This window comes from Eptatretus burgeri, chromosome 6, assembly GCF_056783735.1.
Source record: "Eptatretus burgeri isolate ZD-2024b chromosome 6, Ebu_testis_v1, whole genome shotgun sequence".
NCBI lineage: Eukaryota > Metazoa > Chordata > Myxini > Myxiniformes > Myxinidae > Eptatretus > Eptatretus burgeri.
In genome coordinates this window covers 4,107,244-4,130,281 of record NC_140966.1, presented here as the reverse complement: position 1 = coordinate 4,130,281, position 23,038 = coordinate 4,107,244, and the positions used below count along the sequence as shown (strand labels likewise).

General features: G+C 43.6%; 1 protein-coding gene across 6 annotated transcripts in view; it reads right to left on the bottom strand.

Annotated features, from left to right (window-relative positions):
* Positions 1 to 2,079: 2,079 nt before the first annotated feature.
* The window catches only part of LOC147024141 (uncharacterized), a 39,076-nt gene continuing 18,117 nt past the window's right edge, over positions 2,080 to 23,038 (bottom strand). For 3 of the 6 annotated variants that reach the window (XM_085883754.1, XM_085883756.1, XM_085883755.1), the window contains exons 4-6: positions 15,495 to 15,608; positions 5,549 to 5,647; positions 2,080 to 3,399 (exon numbers count right to left, since the gene is read on the bottom strand). In XM_085883754.1, the coding sequence (XP_085739880.1) occupies positions 2,810 to 3,399; positions 5,549 to 5,647; positions 15,495 to 15,608 (803 nt within the window). In that variant the 3' untranslated portion in view covers positions 2,080 to 2,809. The remainder of the gene's footprint in view (positions 3,400 to 5,548; positions 5,648 to 15,494; positions 15,609 to 23,038) is intronic. The other 3 variants (XM_085883751.1, XM_085883752.1, XM_085883753.1) reach the window with 3 other exon arrangements.

The window sequence follows — 23,038 nt, the reverse complement described above, 5'->3', positions numbered from 1 at the left end:
AACTGTTCAAAAGAAGCAATGAACAGAACGAGCACTTCCAACTTGCTTGCCAATGATGACCGAATGCGAGTCAGGCACATCAGGTGATGAATGTGGGTCTGATGCCACCGCTAATGACTCAGATATGGATGAGGTTGTTTTTTAATGGTAAATGAGTACCGATGTGAAAGATATTGTTGATGCCTGTGGATCAAGTTATGTTAACGAGGCATTTTTTTAAATAAAAAGAAAAAAAAAAGTCTTACATTGGTGGCATTCAACAGTTAGCTAATAATTATTGTTTAACATATTACTGTATTTTCAACTCTCAAGCAAATGTGATGATAAAATACTGTAGTGAATTCCCTTCATCCAAAAGCCTCTATGTCGAGAAAAAAATTAATAAAAAAGGTTTTACTTACTCGAATTGGAGAACACATGGCAATGCCTGTTGGGATACAACAACGGATATTTTATTGAAAAGCTTTTTTGTAAACTTAATAAAAAAAATTTTTTTTTTTTTTTTAAACATCAAATTTAATTTATTTGAACAATTGTGATGACGATGCTAAATGGTAGGCAAAACGATTTTGAGAATTTTTAAAGTGCATCGAATAACTTTTCAATCTGCTTGCTAAAGCTTGTGATTGTCAAGTGTTCACGAGTATCATACCATCACCACCGTCGGGTAAGTATCGTGTTCAGTGCTTCAACACTTCCACACCTATGATTCAATATGAAGAAAATAGTTTATTGTGGAAGGTTTTGCAATGTTTATTGTGGCTCGACGCAAATCATAAATGTAGATGAGAGTAAAAAGGTGGAATGTGTTCACGTTGAAGTTTGAGATTATAGCCTGTGGAAGGATCATGAGTGTTCAGGGTTTTTCTGGCCGTTTCCAGAAATGAAAGAATCTCGCGGTAACGAGCAGTTCCTGGCTCCACATGAATATAGAACCGTGTTGTATTTATAAGTAGTCTCTCCAGACAAGAGAAGAGGGCTTTTAGAACTTAGTGAGCTGTGAACATAAGCAAAATCCCATTATTGTTTTGCGTTCGTCCGTCGTTTTCAACTACTGCTTAGTTACAATTCATTTTTCCCTGTGGGTTTTGCTTCATATCTCCTTTCACCTTCCTTTTCGTTTAATTTTTAGGCTTGGCATCTTTGGCTATAAAGCCAAAGCACAAGGCCTGCTGCTCTCACATTGTAGAAAGGTCGATGGTTTCTCTTTCGTACCGCTTCTCCCTTCGTCCAGCTACATCTGCTGTCTCGATCCTTCTGACCCTTCCTAGCTCTTCTGGGATGCATGTGTTCTTCCAGTCCACTCGCCTGGTTCAATTCCCAAGATCTAGGCTTACTGCCCACCTCCCCTCTGTTTTTATCTTTTCTCCCATTTGCAGAACTGCCCTCCAGAAGGGAACCCTAACCTTTTTCCTGTCATTCCCATTCCCTCGCCATGACCTTCCATAAACATAACTCTTCTCCTGTCATCCCCAATCCTTACCCATATTTTCTACTCTATTAACCCAAACCTCTTACTTGCACATGACCATTTTTCCCCCTCCTCCCTTTTTCCTGTTTGTGCTTTCCCTTGATAGTTGTGCCCCACTGTACAACTGCCATTCCTGTATCTTTTTACTCGTCTTGTTCTTAAACATGTTTTATGTATTCTGTAGTTTTCTATGCACTGGGCACTTTGTACAGCAAGTAGTTGTTACTGAACTGCATTCTCATCCCTCGTCTGTTGTTGAACATCACAAAACTCGGAATTTTAACACTCGTACACACTTACTACATTGTGAACGAGAATAAACAAAAAGCACAAACAATAATCAACGCTGCAGCAGGAGTGATGTGAATTCACATTTTCTGATCTCATGAGGAAGCTGGGATTTGAAAGGATTTACAAAGTCTGTTGAGACTCTATACTTGTAAAACATGATGCACTCTCATCTTCTGCTAAGGAGGGTTCACTTGTGATGATGGCACTTTTTCTTTTTGCGAATATGAAAGCAGCTTAAGCTGGTCATTCTTTATGACAATCCCTGAGACCTTTAACAATACTTAAATTTCCTCATCATTAAAAAATGTATTGATCACTTCACAGAACTAAATTTTATTAATTTAAGTGGTGCAAGTAATTCTGCCATCAATGGTAAAAAATAGTGAAGCATTTCATCATAAATGTGCTCAAAAATTATCCACCTGAAAAAACAAAAGATGTTGTCTTTTAAAGGACAACCATGATTAAAGCAGTCCACCATCAATCATCTTATGCACGGCCCACACGGTCCAACATCAACCCTCTTCTGGTAAAACTACCCAAATACAGGATCACTGCTCATCTCCACTCATTTGCTTAACTTTTCACCTGCCTGTGGAATCAACTTCAATCTCATTCTTCCCTCCAGGTCTTCAAGACAGCTGTTCACCACCATCTCAGATCGTCCCCAAATCCAAAACTATGATCTTTTCTACCCTCTTTAACTTCACCCAAATCCCTCCGAATTTTCCAGTTTTCCTCCTTGGAGTTTCCTTCCCCATGTATGCGTGTTTTGTGTCCTCTGTTTTTTTTTCTGCTCTGTTCTGATCCGTTCTGTGTGCTTGCTCTTCCATGAGCCTCGACAATGTATACAAAAATATATATATATTTATCACTGTCCAACTTTAAAACTCCTTGCATCATCTGAAGATAATCTTTCACCATTTTTTAACTTAAATTACTACATGATCGACAACATAAATGGGCTATCGACAAAAAGAGCAGGAGTTAAAGCAATAATGGCAGAAGAGGAGAGGAAGAAAGAAAAAAAATGAGGGGGAGACATCTTTAAAAATTAACTGAATATTGGGGAATGTCCTGAGGCATGTGGATCTTCTCATGCTTGGCAAGGCTGGAAGACTGTGCAAATGCACGTCCACATGCACGGCACACGTATGGCCGTTCACCCGTATGTGTTCGCCGATGCGAGATGAGTGGCCCGGGTTGTGTGAATGCCTTCCCACACTCTGCACATTTGAACGGCCTCTCGCCTGTATGAATGCGGATGTGACGTGTCAAGTCTCCTTTTTTCCGAAAGGTCTTTCCACAGAGCCGACACTCAGCCGGACCCCGCGTAGGCCGACCAAGCAGCGGAGTCGTTTGTGCCGATGCACCGGCAAAAGATTCTGGGTACAATGCAGCTGCAGACTGCAAGTTTGCTTGAGAATTCTTAATCTGCCCAACAGAATTAGCATCGTCTCGTGTGGCAGCTGTCGGGTTCCCTCTGGCCGTAATGGGGACAGAATGCCAGACATTTGAGGGTGACTCTGTCGTGAGGTTAGAATAAGGCTGGCATTGTGCTGACGTCCATGTGCGTTGCTCCGTTTTAACACCATGGCTGAAGGTTGCATCTTCCTGCTTGTAGATATCTGAAGCAGCTTGGGTTTGGGAAGAAAATAGAATGCACATATAAATAAATATATGCACGTATAACGTCAACAAAAATAAGATTAATCACCGAGAGTGCAGCCTGTCCTCATTATACTTTTCAAGACCTTTCCGAATATTTTTTTTTCTTTAAATATACATCGGCGAGGCTCGTGGAAGAGCGAGCTCACTGAACGGATCAGGATGAAACAGACAAAAATATGTCACAAAACATGCATGCATGGAGAAGGAAAAACTGGAAAATTTGATGGGATTCAAGGAAAACGATCATGGTTTTGGTTTGGGAACGATCTGAGATAGTGGTGAATGACTGTCTTGAAGACCTGGAGGGAAGACTGAGATTAAAGAGGATGTGGAAGTTGATTCCACAGGCAGGAGAAAAGAGGAACAAATGAGTTGTGGTGAGTAATGATCCTGGATTTAGGTAGTTTTACCTGAAGAGGGTTGATGGGGGACCATGTGAACCTTGCAGAAACCTGAGGGTGGGAGGAGGGGGGACAACAACAAAGAATGGAAAGAGCAGAGGGTGCAAAACCAGAAAGGAGGCGGTAGAAGGCAGAGAGACCACAGACCTGTCTGCGATGGCAAAGTGATAAGCCCATAGACTCAACTTCAGCGTGAGAGATTCCAATAATCTTGAAGGCCTTTGTTTCCAGACCATCATGCTGAGCAAGGTGTGAGGCAAGGGAGCGAGCCCAGAAAGGAGAGCAGTACTTCTTCAAACTGCAGATGAAGGCCTTGTAGGGGGACAGGAGTTCAGGAGTGCTAAGGAAGGACTTTGTACGACGGAGGATGCCCAGTTGGCGGCTGGCTTTGGAGGCAAATGTTGAAATGTGGTTTGCCCAAGAAAGATCATGGCTAATAGTGAGACCCAGGAGTTTGAATGACTGAACCTCAAGAGGATTATTAAGAAAGTAGATTGGGGGAGTGGGGAAGGAGGAGGGTGGGGGGGGGAGAGATGGAGAGGTTGCCAGACTGTCCTTCCGGAGAGAAATGGTGAGTGTGAGATTTGCCAGGATTGAAAGATGTATTCCAAGTGTTTGACCAGCTTGTGATTTTCTTTTCAAGGTCTGAAGAGAGAGAGGGAAGAGGGTGCAGGCTACCTGTCTGACGGATGAGGGATGTCACAGCACAGTAGTGTGGAATCATCAGCAAATAGATAAAAAAAAGGATTTCTCAGAGTCAGAGATCAATGATGAAGATCGGGAATAGGATTGGGCCCAGAACACTGCCTTGAGGCACTCCAGCCTTGACAGGGAGAGGAGATGAAATTATTTTGTTGAGTGCTGCACGTTGGCTACAAGAGTAGAGAAAGTCAGTGAAGCCATGTGTGGAGTTCGCCTTGGATACCTCAGGTGGACAGTTTGGAGAGCAAGGCAGGATGCCAGACTGTATCAAACGCACGAGATATGTCCAGAGATGGCTTTGATCTCATGTCTGACATTGAGGGCCTCCATCCATTGTTGGGTGAGTAGAAGCAGCGTGTGCAAGGTAGAGTGACCTAATCTGAAACCAAATTGGTGATCTGAGATGAGGTTGTTGGAAAAAAGAATTAAGGATTTCATGTTACCTGTGATGATGGATTCCATGACCTTGCTCATGATTGGAAGTAATCTGATATGTCTGTAATTGAGGGTATCAGTTTTTGCATCCTTTTTTTGGATAAAATGTCACTGTTGTTGGTCATGCTGATTAAAATTGTACAAGGCTACTAATTTTATTTTTCCTTCAAGAAGGAATGACTTTGAGATAGTCTGCATTCAAATTATTTTGCTTGTTTGGCTGTCGTGTGTGTGTGTGTGTGTATATATCTAGTGTGGATTTTTATGGCTTATTGAGAAATAATTTTGCTTTTCATCACAATTTGCTTTGTGAACAAAACCTGAAGGCTCTGTTTGCTGCTCAAGCAAGCCACATGATCACAAGTCTCGCTGGTAATGCTGTAGGACTAACAGAATCTGATATTTTCTTTAAATCATATGCAAGCACAGCAATTTACTCCCATGAACAGTCAGGATAGGCAGAAATAACAATACTGCAGTCCAATTCAGCCAAGGTATGTATCATTTCAGGAATGCATTCAAGGTATCGATTAAATGTGGGGAAAACCCCCCCACAAAAAAACAACCAACGACTCACATTTGCCATTCGCTGTGACCCATAAGTCAACATTTGATGGATCATCTTCATTGGTGTTTGATGACCTGTGTATAGCACCACTGGTCACATCACTGCATTCTGAGAAGGCAAAACAAACAGTCACAGTATTCACAGATCTAAACTCGCAGACAAAAAATGTTTGACAATATGATGTTGTTCACAGTAAAACAGTAGACTGGTGAACTGGTGGACCTTTTTGTGAATTAGCAGCAGCAAACATTCAATCACAAGTTAGCTCCATGATGGCTTTCTTAAAACGCACTGGACTCCAACAAAATGTTTTGTGTAAGATAGCCAGGGGTCTTCTTTAGTGGATTTAAATGGTATGCATATATATATATATATATATATTTCTCAATATGATTCAACTTTTTTAATTACCAATACAATAGAAAAACTTGAATGGCACTCGTTAAAGCGTATACCTCTGCCAGGCTGAACAGTTTACGTTGTGTATCCCACCGATTGCCCGGATCTGGATCCGGACGATAAACCAAACGTCAATTCCCACCTTCTTGTGTGGTCAGCCAGGCTAAGTTTTTGGCTCAAGTCTTTTAAAAACCATTGGCTTGGCCTCAGGTTTAAGTGTTCAATGAGAGCCGATATGGGGAGGAATTTGGTTAGGTTGCCAACTATAACTCACCAACTGTTCACGAAGGATACTGTGGGATCTTTAACGTCCACAAACCGTGAATAAACGGGACGACCGGCATAATGTTCATTGGAGGGAGGATACACTTTTTATTGCAACGTCCTGCCTGCAAAGCACCAATATGACAGTTTTTCATCAGATTGGGAATCAAACCCAGAGTAAAGAGATCAAAGGTAAGTGTGCTTCCTCTGCACCATCCTGTCGGACTCTCGATGGCAATCTAGGAAAACTACAAAAAATCCTTGGGGGAAAAGGGGGGGGGTCGGCGTGGTGAGAAAACGATAATTATTGTTTGTTTGGCAAAAGTAAGATAGGAAAGAAAAGGGGTGGGAATGGAGAAAAAGCAGATGTACCAGGTGGAAAATGAAAAAAAAACAAATTTTTACACACATGCAAAACGTATGCACTATGGGCCAACATTTGTTAAATGTTAAAATACCGAAAATGGTATTTGTTAAATGTTTTTCGAAAACCACTGGTGTTATTTATTTATTACTCTGCAGTGGCCAAGAAAACCTCAGAGCTGGCAGTTTGCATTCAGTTACTTTGCACAAACCACAGGGTGTTTTGAACAAAATAGAAATACATAAAATTAAACAAAACTTTTTTTTTTGCTTCAAAATCTTTATTTCTCCCATTAACCTTTCCTAACTCGACCATGTTACTTGCTCGTTTCAGTTTCCTCCCCTCCTTCCCCTTCTTTCCTTGCTCATGCATTCCCTTGATGTTTGTCAGTCAGTTCTACCTTGCTCCTGTTAAAAAACAAAAGTTAAAATAAATAAATAATAAATAAAAATACAGCTCCCATTTTCTCTTCCCTCCCAAAACTGGAAAGCTTTTCTGGAGTGATTATATCCAAATATAACCTCTTAATTGTTAAGGACACTGATATGGAAGAACAGCTGAACAATCGTCAGGACAAGATTGTTCACTTTCCCCCCCTCCCCCCCCCCCACTTTTCCCACTTCTCCAAATTTAGCAAGTGCAAAGAAAATTTCACTTCCTGAACTTTATTTTTCCCCATTTAAAAATGAATTTACTTACACTTGAGCTTGTTTCCAGCTTGTTCACCAAGTCTTCCTTGCCTCTCCTTACTCTCATTCTTCCCCTCATCCAATCACCCTCCAAATGTCCCTCTGTCCTGTTCATACTGTTGCGAATTCGCGCCCGCCGGCCACATCACTCGAATCGCCACCGCGTTGCCCACCGGACGGGCAATTCAGTCGTGACCCCAGAGATGCCAACTTTTGGAAATCAGAATTAGGGAGGATTTGCAACCGACACCAAATAATGTGCGCGAAGCGCACATCTCGAGCGCGGAGCGCTCGACCCTTGCGGCGGAGTCCAGGGCCCGCCTTAGGGCCCTGGAAGCTCTGGGGTTCCAGACGCTCTCTAGTGCCCTCTGAGCCCTATTTTGGAGCATTTAACATGTTAAGAATTCCCACTTTTTGAACAAAAAAAGGGGAAAATTGTGCACTTTTTAATGTTACATGTATGTTAATATTAGTAAGTTAGGGGACAATCAAAGATTAACAAAAAGCACAAAAGAAGCAATATTTTTCTTACCTTACTGGCTGGTACTACTGCTGCTTGCTTTTTCCATGGCAGCTTTGCTGAGTGACAGCTGTGTGGCTCTTTTAGCCCTTCTGATTATGTCTTTGCTGTATTCTCTCTGGTAGCAAGGGGTGCTATGAGCTAGTTTTTCAATTAAGAGAGCTTCCAGGGTTTTGACACTCAAATTGGGACGAAATTCAGTTTGATTCTTCCGTACAAGACTGAGTGCCCGCTCACATGATGCGTTCGAATGAGGAATGACCAAGATTCCCTTCATCACTTTGCTCAAATTAGGATACTTCTTGGCACCAGTGCAGGGATCTGTGAGCTGTGAAATCCGATGCCACTGCTCATCCACTCTCACTGTCTCAGTAGCAATTGTAGCTATGGAGGCGTCTGCCTGGTAGTGAGCGAATTCACTCTCAAGAATGTCTATGTCACTATCACCGCCACTGAACAGACAGGGGAATTTCTTGATGAAAAACTCCACACAGTCAAACCCCACTTCTTGGTGTAGCTTAACATCCAGCACCTGAGCATGCTTGGCTAATTCATCATCTAGCGGCCAGGTTTTGAAGATGTAATTGCAGGCTTTCACATAATATGAGCGAACTGCACTGAAGAAACCTTGGATGTCTGACTCACTCAGAGTGAAGGTGGATTTCTTGAGACTCCTTTGTTCCCTTATATACAGTTTGGCATCGTTCCCAATCATGAGGTCCTCATCATTCTTCTGATGATTTCTGTCAGAGAAGGGTACATTTACCAGAGCAACCGATGACACCGATGGTTTCAAAAACCGTACGAAGATATCTTTCAGAAGACTATTCAATTCTCCGTGCAGGAGATGAATACAGGGTTCGTCTCTTTGGAGCAGAAGATTCCCCTTCTCAAAAAGCTTGTTAGCATATCGAAGGAAGAAACGATAGAGTTTTGTTTGTGGAGACAAGAACATCCTGTTGACACGTTTTTCTCTAGATTCCTGCACAGTGTTTGAGGAAGATGCGCTTTTAGTTGTAGAACTCGTAGTACACTTAGCCGCAGGGCGATCACACTTGCGTTTACTGCCAGCAGAAGAGGTCAGACTCGTAGTACCAGATCCAATTTTACGTTTGAGGAGAGAGCTTGAGGTAGGTGCAGCCAAGGAAGAAGACCTCTGATTCGAAGGTTTTGCTGAGCTTCTATCAAGTGATTTGGCAAAAGCAGAACTTAACTTGGGTCCTTCTTTGCCTGTAGATGGGACTATCACAGTCTTTCTCGATCTGCTTGCAAAACTTGAAGGGATCTGCTTTGTAGATGAACGTGATGAAGGGCCGGTGATGCTACCTGCTCTCAGCATTGGTTTTGGTGCTGTCCCTGCTGTCTTCTTCGCAGCAGATACTGCAGTGGTAGTGGTGAATGCTGCTCCACTAGTGCTTGATCCTGCAGTGCCAGTACTGGCAGTAGATACAGTGCCGTCCTTCTTGCTCGTTGTTAGAGTCTTGGCTACAGTTGGTTGCATTTTTCTTCGTACTTCTTCTTTGAAGAAGAGGCGAAGTGGCTCCCACTGTTCAATCAGCCTGTCTAGGCACTGACCAAGGGACAGCCACCTTGTTGCGACATGCTTCAGAATCTTGTGTGTCGGGGCATCACAGAGTTCTTGCAGTGCTTTCACTCCTTTGACGCGTTTACTACTTTTGTCCAAGTAGTAGTAAATATCGATGAGAAAGTCATCTAATTCAATGGGTAAGGCCTGAGCCGCCTTCTTGGCCGTATTGTGCATCATATGGCAAGGGCATCCCATGATGTAGCACTCTGGATTTTGTTTGTGGATATAAGCAGCGACTCCTTTGTGCTTGCCCACCATGACAGAGGCATTATCAGCACAAAAGGAAACACAATTTCCCCACGGAATTTTCCTGTCACTGAACTCATGATCAAGCAGTTTGAAAATGTTTTCTCCAGTGGAATCTTGTTTGCACGCAGGCAAACTTAGCAAACCTTGCTTCACAATCCCAGCACTGTTGTCATTGTACGAAATCAGGACAGGATATAGCTGGGCCTCACCACTGTCATTGCTACCGTCTGTAGCTAGGCTCAATGGAGCTAGTCTAGCAATATCGGCAATAGATGAAGCAGTAACATTTGACAACTCACCAATTATTGCTGAAGTTTTTGTTCTTGCACATCCATACTTTGAAGCAACTTTTGAATCTGGAAACATCTTTTGAAATAGAGGTCCAGCATGATCTGAGACTGATATGGGCAAGTTATGTTCCACAATAAATCCACTAAAGAGAAGTTCCGCTCGGGTAACATCCTCTTCCTCGCTTGTCCCTTGTTTGGTGAAATAATTCAGAAGTGTACCGGTACTCGTGCTCGAAGATCTCTCCTTTGCAATGTCTGTGTGCCGTTTGCTTCCAACGTGCTTCCGAATATCATCGCGACCTCCGTGCTCAACTGAAATATCAACGCTGCATACTGTACAATACGCATGATGAATTCCTCTTTCAGACTTTTGAATACACGGGTATTGGAGACTGTATTCGGTCTTGTACTTCTGAGACCATTTCTTGGTCTTCGTAAGCTTCTTTTCTGCCATTTCGTAATCAACATCGAGGGCTTGAAGCATCGGTAACTTCGAAGTCGATTACTTCGGTAACTTCGAAGTGATTAGTGAACAGTGCAAAAATATCAAAATTTCGGGAGGATAAGGATAGTGATCGTAAGGGCGGGAGTTTGGGTGAATTTTCGGAAGCCTCCCGATGAAATCGGGAGGGTTGGCATCTGTGTGACCCTCTCGGAACAACGCTGGGAGCTTGTCACGGGTGGGGGTTTAACCCCACCACGACCGTGCCAATTGCCCACCCGCGCAGGATAGGGTTGCTCGCGAAATTCGATCTACCTAAGTACCTGCGTGGATGGTCGACCGGGCGATCGTACCACGCCACAGGCCGACTCCGGACACGAACCTCTTAAGCGGTCCGTTCCATGCTACAGTGATAACCGAGCGGTGTTATCGTCAGCCTCGACGGTTCCGATTAATTACCGGGTGTCTTAAGCCCACTACGAACCCGTTACGTGAAGCAGGATGGAGGGTCAATAAAGAAAAGACAAAGCGAAACGGGAAAACGGTTCACACAAAGCACATTTATTTCCCGGCACACGGAAAGCACACATATACAGCCAAACAGTCAAAATGCACATATAGCAAACAAAACAAAAGCAACGACGACTCAGTTACTACCGACTACGTGCACACACGGCAACACTTATACAGTTCTACTTTACAGACGGCGCCAACACACATTTACTCAAAAGCAAAGGAAAGAAGCCACCCTCATAGACAAGGGGGCAGACGGGCCTGTAGGCCAATATGCGCGCGTGACCTGAAGGAGCGGCCAGGCCCGTGAGAGCGGGGGGCGGGGGGGGGTCATACCCGCGTCCTCGTGACGCGTTGGCGGATGAGCCGCAGATGTGGCCGCGTGGCTGTGCCCCGACTCCGTGCTCCTTGGCGGGTTTCGTTGGCACGACGTTTGGAGTGGGGTGGGAACGGGGCCCCCTTGTTGCACTATCTCAGCGTGGGGGAAAGGGGGAATTGTTGATGCCCTGGGGGAGGGAGAATGGCTGGCTGGCTTAGGTACCGCGACGAGCGATCCTACACCGCGACCTCGTCGCTCACCTTCTCGCCTCGGACCCGAGCTCCTTGCCTCTTCCCGCAACTCTTCTCAGCCGACTCCAGAACCCAACTCTATGACAGACCGATGACTTCGCCACCCGACTTGACTCTCTGCCACACCGATGACTCGACTCACTCTTTTTCAACCAAAAACTGACTCGCTCTCCACCCGACTCACTGCCACACCGGTGACTCGACTCCCTCTCCACCCGACTCAACTGTTCCTGCCACACCGATCACTTCGCCACCCGACTCGACTCACTCTGCCCTGATTCGCCTTGCGCTCGCCGTTTTATAGGCCGGCAGCAGAAAACAATATGCAAATATCTGGATCAGGATGACCTCGGGGGCGGAGCCACGCTCACCAATTGGACGGAGGAAAAGTGGGCGTGAACCTCCCCTGATCCTAGAATTTGCATATATCAATTTCACACAGACGCGCCTGGAGGCGGGGCCAAGCCGCTCCGCGCTTGCTAATTGGACGGAGGGGAAGTGGGCGTGTAGCGTTTGTGATCCGAATTTTTCCTCGGAAAGGCCGCTATTTGCGCTCGCGGCTCAGTGCGTATCACTGAACGGGCCCAAGACAGCCCGACGCTCAGTGTTCACAGGTGGTGCGGGAATGGCCGGAGAAGGAGAGAGGTGAGGGTGGTGGAGGGTTTTCGGTGGTGGTTTGATGGTTATGATGCCATTTGGGAATGACGGTGATGCAATGTTTGCGGGATTGAGTTGTGAAGGTAAAGGTCATGGCTGTTGGCGTTGTTGTCTGAGGGTTGGAGCGTGGTTGTAGTTGGTGACGATGGCTGGCGTGGTAGTTAAGGTGGTTGTTGTGTGATGGCAGTTGAGACGTGGTTGGTTCAAAATAAAGATGGAACAGAAAAACGCCTAACTCAAAGGATCGCAGCCCGGATGAATCACATAAATTCCCTCTATACAACGGGTTTGGGGCTAACTACACATGTACTTCGAAATATCTCACCTACGGGCCCTGAATGGTGGTTTGCAAATTTCCACAGCCGTAACAATACATTTCCTCACTTTCCACTGTGTTCTAGCTCTTCCATGAGCCTCAAGTTTGTATTACAAAAAGGGAGCATTCAAATCTCAAGATGAAATCTATTATTGAAAAGTGTGGAAGGGCACTTGCGACTTTGGGAAATAACAGCTTGCCTCCATCAATTTCCTTGAAAAAGAAACAAATTATTTAATGAGCCCATACTGTTGTGTGGGCACAAGTTCACGCTATCAGACTTTTGTACCTGGTAGAACATCTTCTCCCCTGGCTCCTTTACCCAAAATGGCTTGAATTATTGAAATCTTCCCTTTTTGGAGTTACCTCCACCACCGAAGGTGGATTGGAGGTTACGTATTCACACCTATTTGTTTGTCTGTCTGGCTATCTGTTTGTTAGCAGGATATTTCAAAAAGTTGTGGACAGATTCAGATGAAACTTGGTGGACAGATTTGGTGTGTGGCATGGACAAATTGATTAGATTTTGGTGAAGATCTGGACACTAATTTTTTTGAAGCGATTCCTCACTATTGAGAGATAGGGCCAAAAATGATTGTTGTGGGCCGGGGGTCGGTGGCAAGGAGCGACAGCTAGGTGGAGCAGTAGGGTCGTCTCCACCGAGTACCCGGAATTGAAGGTCGTAACCCTTGGATAACTCCAAAGGTCAGGGGTCCCTTCGCGGACCGTAGACGCCAATATTTTGACGGTGTGGGGTAGGGTTAATTGCCTAATTTCAATATACCTAAGTACCCACGTCGTCTAACTATGGGGGAAAACCACACCCTCAACGGACCTCGGGCGGAACGGGCCATTTACAGAGCCCGATCCGGGTGTAAACCGAGCGGGGATTACCAAGATCCGTCGGTCCAAATGAACAATTACAGCATGAAGGCCTCCCTAATTCCCAATACGCACTGTGCTAAACCAATGAAAAACAACAGCAACGAGCTGGTACATTTAACAAGAGGATTTATTTATGAACAACTACTGAAGTACCCGGTAATACCCGGGAAATTTGCCCTATTTTCCTCATGCTAGTTAGACTGAGGCATTAGTTGTATGGAGAAAATTAGGAAGGCTTCTTTTATTCCTCAGATTTATGGAAGGCAGGCTTTATGCTGCCGTAATCCTGAGAGGTCATAGTTTAAGGCGACCTTGAGCCACTCAATGTTTCGAGCACCAGTGGCAACTGTCCTTGATGTCCTGCCAAAACCCGGACCGAGAATGCTGGAACGCGAGTTTTGTGCTTCTCTTGCCCGTCGATGGGACGCTCTATTTGCATTTAGGCGACGCTCTCTCTCTGCAGCCGACTCTGCTTGCCTGGCTCGTTCATGAGCAGATATTATATCAGCAGTAAGACGTCTGTCTGTCTCTCTGTCTCTCATGAGCAGATCTATCAGCAATTAGCTGTTGCCGTGCACGTGCAGTTCGAGAATTCAAATAACAGGAGGAGAATGTGTATGTTTAAAAAGTCAACGAATACGAACATTTTGTTTTTAAAAAAAACCCGAGCGTTTTTAACCATGAAGCCTTTTGTTATGATTAATACACCGACGCACTATTCGAAAGCCATTTTTTTTTTTAATGGAAAATTTATTTTTTTATTAAATATAATAATATTTATATATTTTTTTCATTTTTATGGAAAGCCACTTAGCGCATCCTGGAGCTGAATGTTAGGTCTATATGTGTGTAAAGTTTCATCAAGATCGGTTCACTGGTCGAAGGAGCTTATTGGTTACAAACAGAGACAGACAGACAGACAAACAAGACAGAAGGACTGCCATTTATACAGTAGATAATCGGGGAGGGGAGCACACAAAGAGCAGAGTTAAAACCAAATATGCAGTCAATGTACAAGGGCGATACTTCAGCGGTCTACTTATCAGACTAGCGACACACACACACACACACACACACACACACACACACACACACACACACACACACACACACACACACACACACACACACACACACACACACACACACACACACTGTGGCTGGTTGGCCTTTATTTTTACCCTACAGCTCAGGAGGACGAGCTGAGGGTAGAGCCTGGTCTTGCACCTGCCCGCCTCGTGCAGTAACGTCGATCTTGTTTGGTGGCGGAACTCGAACCCGTGCCGATATACCAGGCACCGAGGGACCAATGATTCAGCCACGGACATCAGCCAGCTCGAATAATGACGAGGCGAGGGATCGCTGCGCTGAGACCAGAGCCAGCGACAAGATGAGACCAGCCACTAGATGACCGCGCCGTCCCAACTATTTCTTCTCCGACCCAGGGTCAGGGGGGGGGACGTGTCTCACGTCACGTCACCTCACGCCTCATCTGCCGGGGGAAATCGGCCGTCACTCCGTGATTGGTCAGGGGGCGTGTCGGGGCGTCTCGATCCCCCGCCCCCCGAAGAGGCTTTGCTTCTCTTGGAGCTCGCTCTGCGTCTATTGGCTGAAAGGCGGCAAACGCACTTGCACCTTTCCAATTGGCCGAAGCGTTGAGTCAGAACTTCGGTGACCGAGGGAACTCCACCCACATGCGTGTTCGGCACGCCATTGTGCGGGGAATGGTCCATAGTGTTGTTATTTTTGTGGATATAAATTCTAGAGCTAAGAAAATAACTCGCAGCGCACATACACTTAATCACCCTTTAAACATTGGGACGGGACCTAACCATAAATACATACTTATCGAAATAACTGAACTACGGGGACTGCTGACTTTCTGTGTGCAGGAGGCTTCCAAATTCGTAACAATATAGCATGACATTTCAAAACTTTGTGGATGAGTTGCGTAGATGACGAACAAGCAGATTACATTTTGGTGCATGACAAGAACGAATGGTCCGATGCAGATCTGGCCCATCATATCAGTGGGAAACAAAACGTTAAAAGCTCAGCCTGGTGCAGGTATGTCCTCTACCGGGTGCCGTTCTAGTTATGGATGGGATGTAGGGGACAGGACAAGCCCAGAGAAACACAAGCATCTGCCCACAGTGGCTAATTTGTTAGACACAATTGCTTTGTCCACAAACTGTGGAAACATCCTTGCCTTCTGATGCCTCCATTTTGACTTTCACCATTTCCCATGTCGTGTGGCCATCATGATTCTCCTTCACAGCTTCTGCAGTCAATGCATCATTCTCCAAGGTGTCTGAAGGAACTTCTGCAGTTCACAATGCACCATAATCATTTGAGACATCAAATAATCCAAACTATTGTTGTGGGAATGACCCTAAGTAAAACTTTTTAATTTAACCTTAGTTATTCTTCAGTATTTATTTAGAATCAGCGTAACATAATTAATTGTGAGGTTAGATAAGCTTCGCTATAACATGCAGATAGATGTTCGTCTCCCTGCCGTTCTCGTTTGTTTCTTCCCCCACCAAACCTGACAATGTGTTTTGATGTTCTTTTTCTCTGTTCGAATGTTTCATCGCAAAAGCGCACAACAAGCCTTGTAGCTCTGCAGGACAGTAAATAACTGGTGTCTTTTAGACAGTTAAATCACGCAGGGGGCGTGGGGAAAACCGGTTACTATGTAGCATTACAAGTTCATCTCGTGCCAAGACGGTTAATGCTGGTGTGGGAGACTCTTTCAGTCAAATGAGTGACAAACCAGCCAGAGGGAGAAGGAAAGCAGTGGCTGTGAGAGAGGGTTGGGATTTGTTTGAGAAGGTTGTGCTTCCACTTTAGCAATCACCCATGCAGATTTGAGTTTCACTTCCTCTTTGGTAATGGACAGGCCCCCCTAACAAACGGACGCCAACGTTGTCAGACGGAATGAAAACCCGTCATTCTTGTTACAAAAACAGCTAAAATTGATGAAAAAGCGGCTGAAATTGAAAACACAGTAATTACGGTCGCAATAGCAGATATAATGGAAACCAACACGTTTATTCTACACACAAGAACTGTCGTGACGGACACAAGAACGGTCAATCCCGAAATAGAACGGTGGGGAATGGAAGCGAAATCGGTTATTTCTGTCGCGAAACGGCGGAGACCGAAGTGAAAGAGATTCATTCCGGTTACCATAACGTGAAAAACATGGCGGCTTGAAAAGTTCTTGAAGTTATGGTAAGTTAACCTTAACGTAGTCTGCCTTGAATATATCATGTCTGTTAATGAAAACCCGTTTGTGGTACGGGATATTATACAAGCAGCGATAAATGCGCCCTCTTGACTTAATGTGTGGCTGACATTTCGTGAAATTCGTGCCCCCGTGCTGCAGCGATCAGTGACGATTGATCGTTTATATTTGCAAGAGGTAAAATTTGATAGTAATAATAAATTGCAAATTCCAATAAAGTAAAAAAGTTAATATGAAGTAAAAACTGTAAAAAGATCCCATACACGATCCCCTATGTTGAACTGGGCATACACAACTAGTGATCCTTCATTCGGGGGCTCGAAATACAGGCAAACCAAACATTATCATCACAACAAAATTCGGTTTAATAAATTAAAACTACATCAGGTACGACCCACTATATATTATCTATATTACATTTATGTTCGAGGCACAAGCACTAAAAATTTACATACCGTAACAGGTCGTTCTACTGCATCCACCATTTTGTTCGCACTACAGTAACCAGAATGAACCGCTTTTGTTTCGCTCTCGGACGTTTCGCGACGGAAATAACCAATCTTGCTTCCGTTCCCCACCAATCTATTTCGGGATTGTCCGTTCTTGTTTCCGTCACGACCGTTCTTGTGTGTAGAATAAACGTGTTGGTTTCCATTATATCTGCTATTGCGACCGTAATTACTGTGTTGGTTTCAATTTCGGCCGCTTTTTTTGTAACAAGAATGACGGGTTTTCATTCCGTCTGACAACGTTGGCGTCCGTTTGTTAGGGGGGCCTGATGGAGCTTGCCCTGAAAGGGGATTTAACTGTCAACTGAGTAAGGCCATGCCAACCAGCATTTTTCACTTCTTTCTCTTTCTGGTCACCCAGTGATTTCCTGAACAAGGGAGTTGAACTGCCCAGAACTCCTGCACGGCTTTGCTGCCGGGTTTGATAGCAAACTCTTATTGTCTCGTAAGATTCCGTATGCATGTCTTGTCGTGCGATTGAAAGGGTGTTAAGTTTGGGATAGTTGAGGAATCTACTGTTCACTTGGTTTGTATTGAGGGCGCATATCGGTAAGGGACAAGGGGTGATTTTATTAACTGTTGGTTGCATCATTGATTAGGGTTCCAAGCCTTCCGGACTGGGAAACGTATTGTTATTGTTTGGATTATTATGGTTACCAAGCCTACAAGCCTCGGTGTCCTATTGTTTTTGCTGTGTTTATTTCTATTTTTTTCCGGCCGGCAATTTTTAAGGTTTTTTTTTTTTTCGCTTGAAAATTCATTTTCTCAGCAACCGTAAATCAGATCGACACAACATTTTCACCGTATCTTTTTTGATAGCATACATAATTGATAATTACGACGTCATAGGTCACGTGGTGCGGGTGCCATCTTTGAACCTCTATCTCTGAAACCATGCAATGGAAAAAATTGAAACTTAGCACGTGGCAAGAGCTCCCTAAGGGGAACACGTGTGATTTTTTTGTGACGTCATCGGTGAAATGGTATTCTGGTGAAAATTCGACGGAGAATGCTGCATCGCAAAAATCTGAAATTTCTTGAGCGTCATATACGCAACAATTCACCGTAGAAAAAAATTATTGACATCATAGGTCACGTGTTTCGGCAGCCAGCTTGTTTTGAAAAAAATGTTTTTTTTATTTTATTTAAATCTTCTCCAGAATGGCTGGACAGAGTGAGGCGAAACTTTACACACACATTCCCCATGACATCCTTTTACAAGTTTGTTAATTTCTAATTGATGTCACATGGTTTGGCAGCCATATCGAATTTACCCTAAAATCTTCAAACATCATCTTCTCCAGAACGGCTGGTCAGGTCAAGGGGAAACTTCACAAACGTATTCTCCAAAGGTAGGGGATACATGTTTGTTAATGAATAATTGATAGGTCACATGGTTTGGCAGCCATATTGGATTGAAGAAAAATATTAAACAATGTTTTCTCTGGAACCACTTATCTTTTTGAAGCAAAACTTGGCAACTATCAGACCCCCTCGGCTGCATATATGGGAAAAAATGACGTCAGAAGTCACATGGTGTGGTGGCAATCTTGGATAGAAAAATGTACCTTACCCAATAAACACGAAACTTCATAGACCTGATCCCCTACCCCATTAGAGGCAGAATATAAATTTATGTCATATGTCACATGGTTTGTCAGCCGGATTGGATTTACCCTAAAATGCTTTAAAATCTTCTCTAAAACGGCTAAACAGATTGAGATGAAACTTTACACGTCTTCCTCCAGACATGCTTGAACAAGTTTGTTAATTTCTAATTGATAGGTCACATGGTTTGGGGGCCATATTGAATTTACCCTAAAACCTCCAAACATCTCCAGAACAGCTGGTCACTTCAAGGGGAAACTTCACACATATTCTCCAAGGCAAGGGGATATATGTTTGTTAACGAATCATTGATAGGTCATATGGTTTGGCAGCTATATTGGATTTAAGAAAAATATTAAATAACGTTTTCTCTGGAACCACTTAACCTATCGAAGCGAAACTGCAACTATCATCGAACGCCATGGCTGCATACACGATAAAAATGTCACAAGTCACATGGTTTGGCAGCCATCTTGGATAGCAAAACACACCTTATCCGATGAACACGAAACTCAACGTGCATTATCCCCTACCCCTTTAGAGGCAGAATATAAGCTTATGATGTCATCGGTCACGTGGTTTGTCGGCCATTTGGCAGCCATATTGGATTGAAGGAAAAATATTCCAATAATGCTTACTGTGGAACCACTGCATCATTCAATGTGAAACTTCACAATTATGATCTCGCGAAGATGTGGAATGTACGTTTTAAATTTCAATCAGCCACAAGGTCTGGCAATCAGAATCATTTAATTATTTGAATCTGAGAACTTTTAGAATTTTTTTTTTTTGCATAAGGCTCACTTGAGACTGCACCTGCATGCATTTGACAGTACAGGAGTAGCAATTAAATTGATACCGATGATGGCCCCAGGAGAAATGGTCAGCTTTGTACATAATAAATGGATGGAACGTGGCCTGTTCCTCGGCACATAACTTGTGAATCCCGTGTCGTAGAGAAACATGTGGGGCCTCATTAGACTCAGGGGAATCCCGCTTTACCCTCTGCACCCATGGTGTCCACATTTATTACTTTGTGTTCAGGTTATTTGAACAAAAATTCAATTGATACCAACTATGTATTCAGGATAAAGGGATAACTGCTTACATAATAAACTGATTGAATGTGGAATGTTACTTGGTCCATAACTCATCAATCCCGCATAGTACAGAGATGTATGGGGGGCTCCGGATTACTCGGCGGAGTTCTGGTTTACCCTGTAGACCCATGGTGACATTTCACGCACATTTTTTGCTTCGTGTTCAGGTAATTTAAATACCAATTAAATTGATATTGACAATGTCTCCAGGAAAAAGGGCCAACTGCAAACATAATCAATAGATTGAACACTTCATGTTACTCGGTTCGTAACTCGTCGGTCCAGTGTTGTACCAAAGCAGGGTGGTATTTGTATCAAAGGCAGATGTCCTTGTACCTGGTCATCACTGCCAGCAGTTATGAAGTGGCAGTTCTAGTTATTATTTTTCATTGTGGTTTTCGCATGCTTATTGACTTTTAAATTCATTTTCTCGGCAACTGTTGGTCTGATTGACACAAAATTTTCAACATAGTATGCGTCTACTCACGTATTTAGTGATAAGTACGACGTCTTAGGTCACGCGATGCGGCCGCCATGTTGGAAAAAAAGAAAAACTTTGGACTTCTATCTCCAAAACCACTCCATGGAAAAAATTGAAACAGGTTTCATCATCAAGTACTCCCCATGGGAATAAGTGGTGTTATGCTTGACGTCATCGATGCCTTCATTATGACGTCATAATTCAAAAAGTACAACATTTTATCTGATCAATATGAAAATTCATGAGGGTCATCTACACAAAAATTGCAGTGGAGAATGTAAATTTAACGTCAGAAGTCACATAGTTTGGCAGCCATATTTAAAAAATAAAAATAAATAAAAATAAAAATAAAACCTTCAAAAATCTTCTCCGAAACAGCCAAACAGATCAAGGCAAAACTTTACAGGTACAACTGCCTATCCACGAGGAACAAAAAGTACCTCTTGCCAGCTATATTGGACTTACCCTAAAATGCTTAAAAATCTTCTCCAGAATGGCTTGATAGATCGAGGGGAAACTTCACAAATGTTCCCCAAGCATTGGAGATACCAGGGTGTTCACAAATAATTGATAGGTCACATGGTTTGGCAGCCATTTTAGACTGAAGGAAAATATAAAAATATATATTTCTCTTGAACTATCGATGCAAAACTTCGCAAATGTCATCTCACACCAGTGCTGCACATCGTGTAAAAATGATGTCACAAGTCATGTGGTTTGGCAGCCAGCTTGGATAGAAAAACAAACCTTATCCAATTAACACGAAACTTCAAAATGTGATGCCCCTACCCAATTAGAGGCAAAGTGTAAAGTTGTGTCAAAGGTCATGAGTTTTGGCAGCCATACTGGATTGGAAATAAAAACCTTTAAAAATCCTCTTCTCCAGAATGGTTTACGACATTGATCTGAAACTTCATGCACATGATCAACTAGCCTTGGGGAATATAGGGTGTAAATTTTAACCTCATGTCACATGGTCTGACAGCCATGATTTTTTAACGAATAAACCTTTGAAAAATCTTCTTCTCCAGAATGGCTGGAAAGATCGAAGTTAAATTTCACACACATTCCCCAAGCCTTGGGGATACCAGGGTGTTCACGAATAAATCATAGGTCACATGGTCTAGCAGCCATGTTGGATCAAAGGTAAAGAAATGAATAATTTTTTTCTCTTAAACTACTTCAGCTATCAAGGGGAATGCATGTGTAAAATTTCAATATAATCGGTCACACGGTCTGGCAGCCAGCCCATTTTAAATATTTGAAGAAGAAGAACAAGAATAAGAAGAAACCTTACATCTTCTCCAGCCTTGTGACTGTCTATTAATTACGTAGTGTTTGAACTCAGTGGCATCCTGTCTATTAATTACATACTACTGGAATGTACCTTTCGACCCTTTAGACTGCTGAGATCCCTTAAACCTTTGAAGACCCTTTAAGACCTCCCCCCCTCCCACAAGACCCTTAAGAGCCAAAATACCCCAAAGACAACGTGGGGTGTATCAAAGTGGGGCAGCTTGGAACCCCGTCATAACTGCGCACAGTTATAAAGTGGCCCGTTTAGTTTTTATTGTGATAGTTTCATTTGTTTTGCCTCATGTAATCCTTCTCCCGAATATTTCTTGTTAATAAATATCCCCTTTGTGGGAGTTGGATTCCACATTTTACTGGCTGTCTCATTTGGTGGTTTTGGGTGGCTGCAGGTTAATGTTTGGAAAGCCGGTTCAAACCGGTCTCAGACAACACTCGCGACTCAACAGTTTGCTCGGCCGAATTAGATAGGTCATGAGCTTCGATCAGCACTTCCTCAGGTTAATTCCACAGTCGCAACAAGTATTAGAACGTGGCAAACAGGCCTGGGAACTTGCTCGGGGCTGCAGACCTAGTTGGCGGTTGTGGTCGTTTTGACACTACCCACGGGACTCAAACCAGTAACCCGAACGGACATGCGGCTGTAACAAGATGTTACATTCATCTTTATAAAATCAACTTTTTATTCAATGGCCAAAATCATTTCCACGTTCTTGTGGGGTTGGCTGGGGGAAGCTTGGCCCAAGCCTTTCATCAACCGGCTGGCCAGGCTTGACATTCGACTAAGGCTAGGGCAGGAATTTGAAACTTCTTCATGGTGCCGGCGATAGTTCACCCACCTTTCGTGAAGGATACCTTGGGATCTTTAATGTCCACTAACTAATGCTGGCAGATGGGACACCCAGTTTGACATCCATCTGAGGATGCCACACACATTGATGAATCAGCCTGCCTGTGAAACACGTGAATGACGGTTTATAGCTGGGTCAGGATTCAAACCCAGGCTAGATAGCTTACAGGCGAGTGCACGTATCTCTTGGCCATCCTGCCAGGCTATGTTTATGAAAAAAAAAAATATATATATATATATTGGATGGTTCAATTTCACTCTTCCCTCCAGGGATTCAAGCAAGCAGTGCACCACCATCTCAGGTCATCTTGAAACCCGCCGCATAATTTTCTCAAGCCCCTGTTCTCTCGCTTAAGCCAATGCTCTTACTTGGAGGATACTGCATTTTCACCCCTCCTCTGTTCCTCTTTTCTTTTCTTTTTTGATATGTTCAACCATGGCCCCACTGAAACACCATCAGTACATTGCCTTTTTATTGTCACCTCGCTCTTTCACGAGCCAAGCCCTTGTGTAAAAAGAAAAACATGAAACGAGGAAACATTTTTTTGAAAAGCAACCAATTCAGAATAGAAGACCAAAAGACTGCCATTATGCTTGAGATCAGAGGAGAACACAATTGAAGGAGGATGGACTGACAGAGGGGG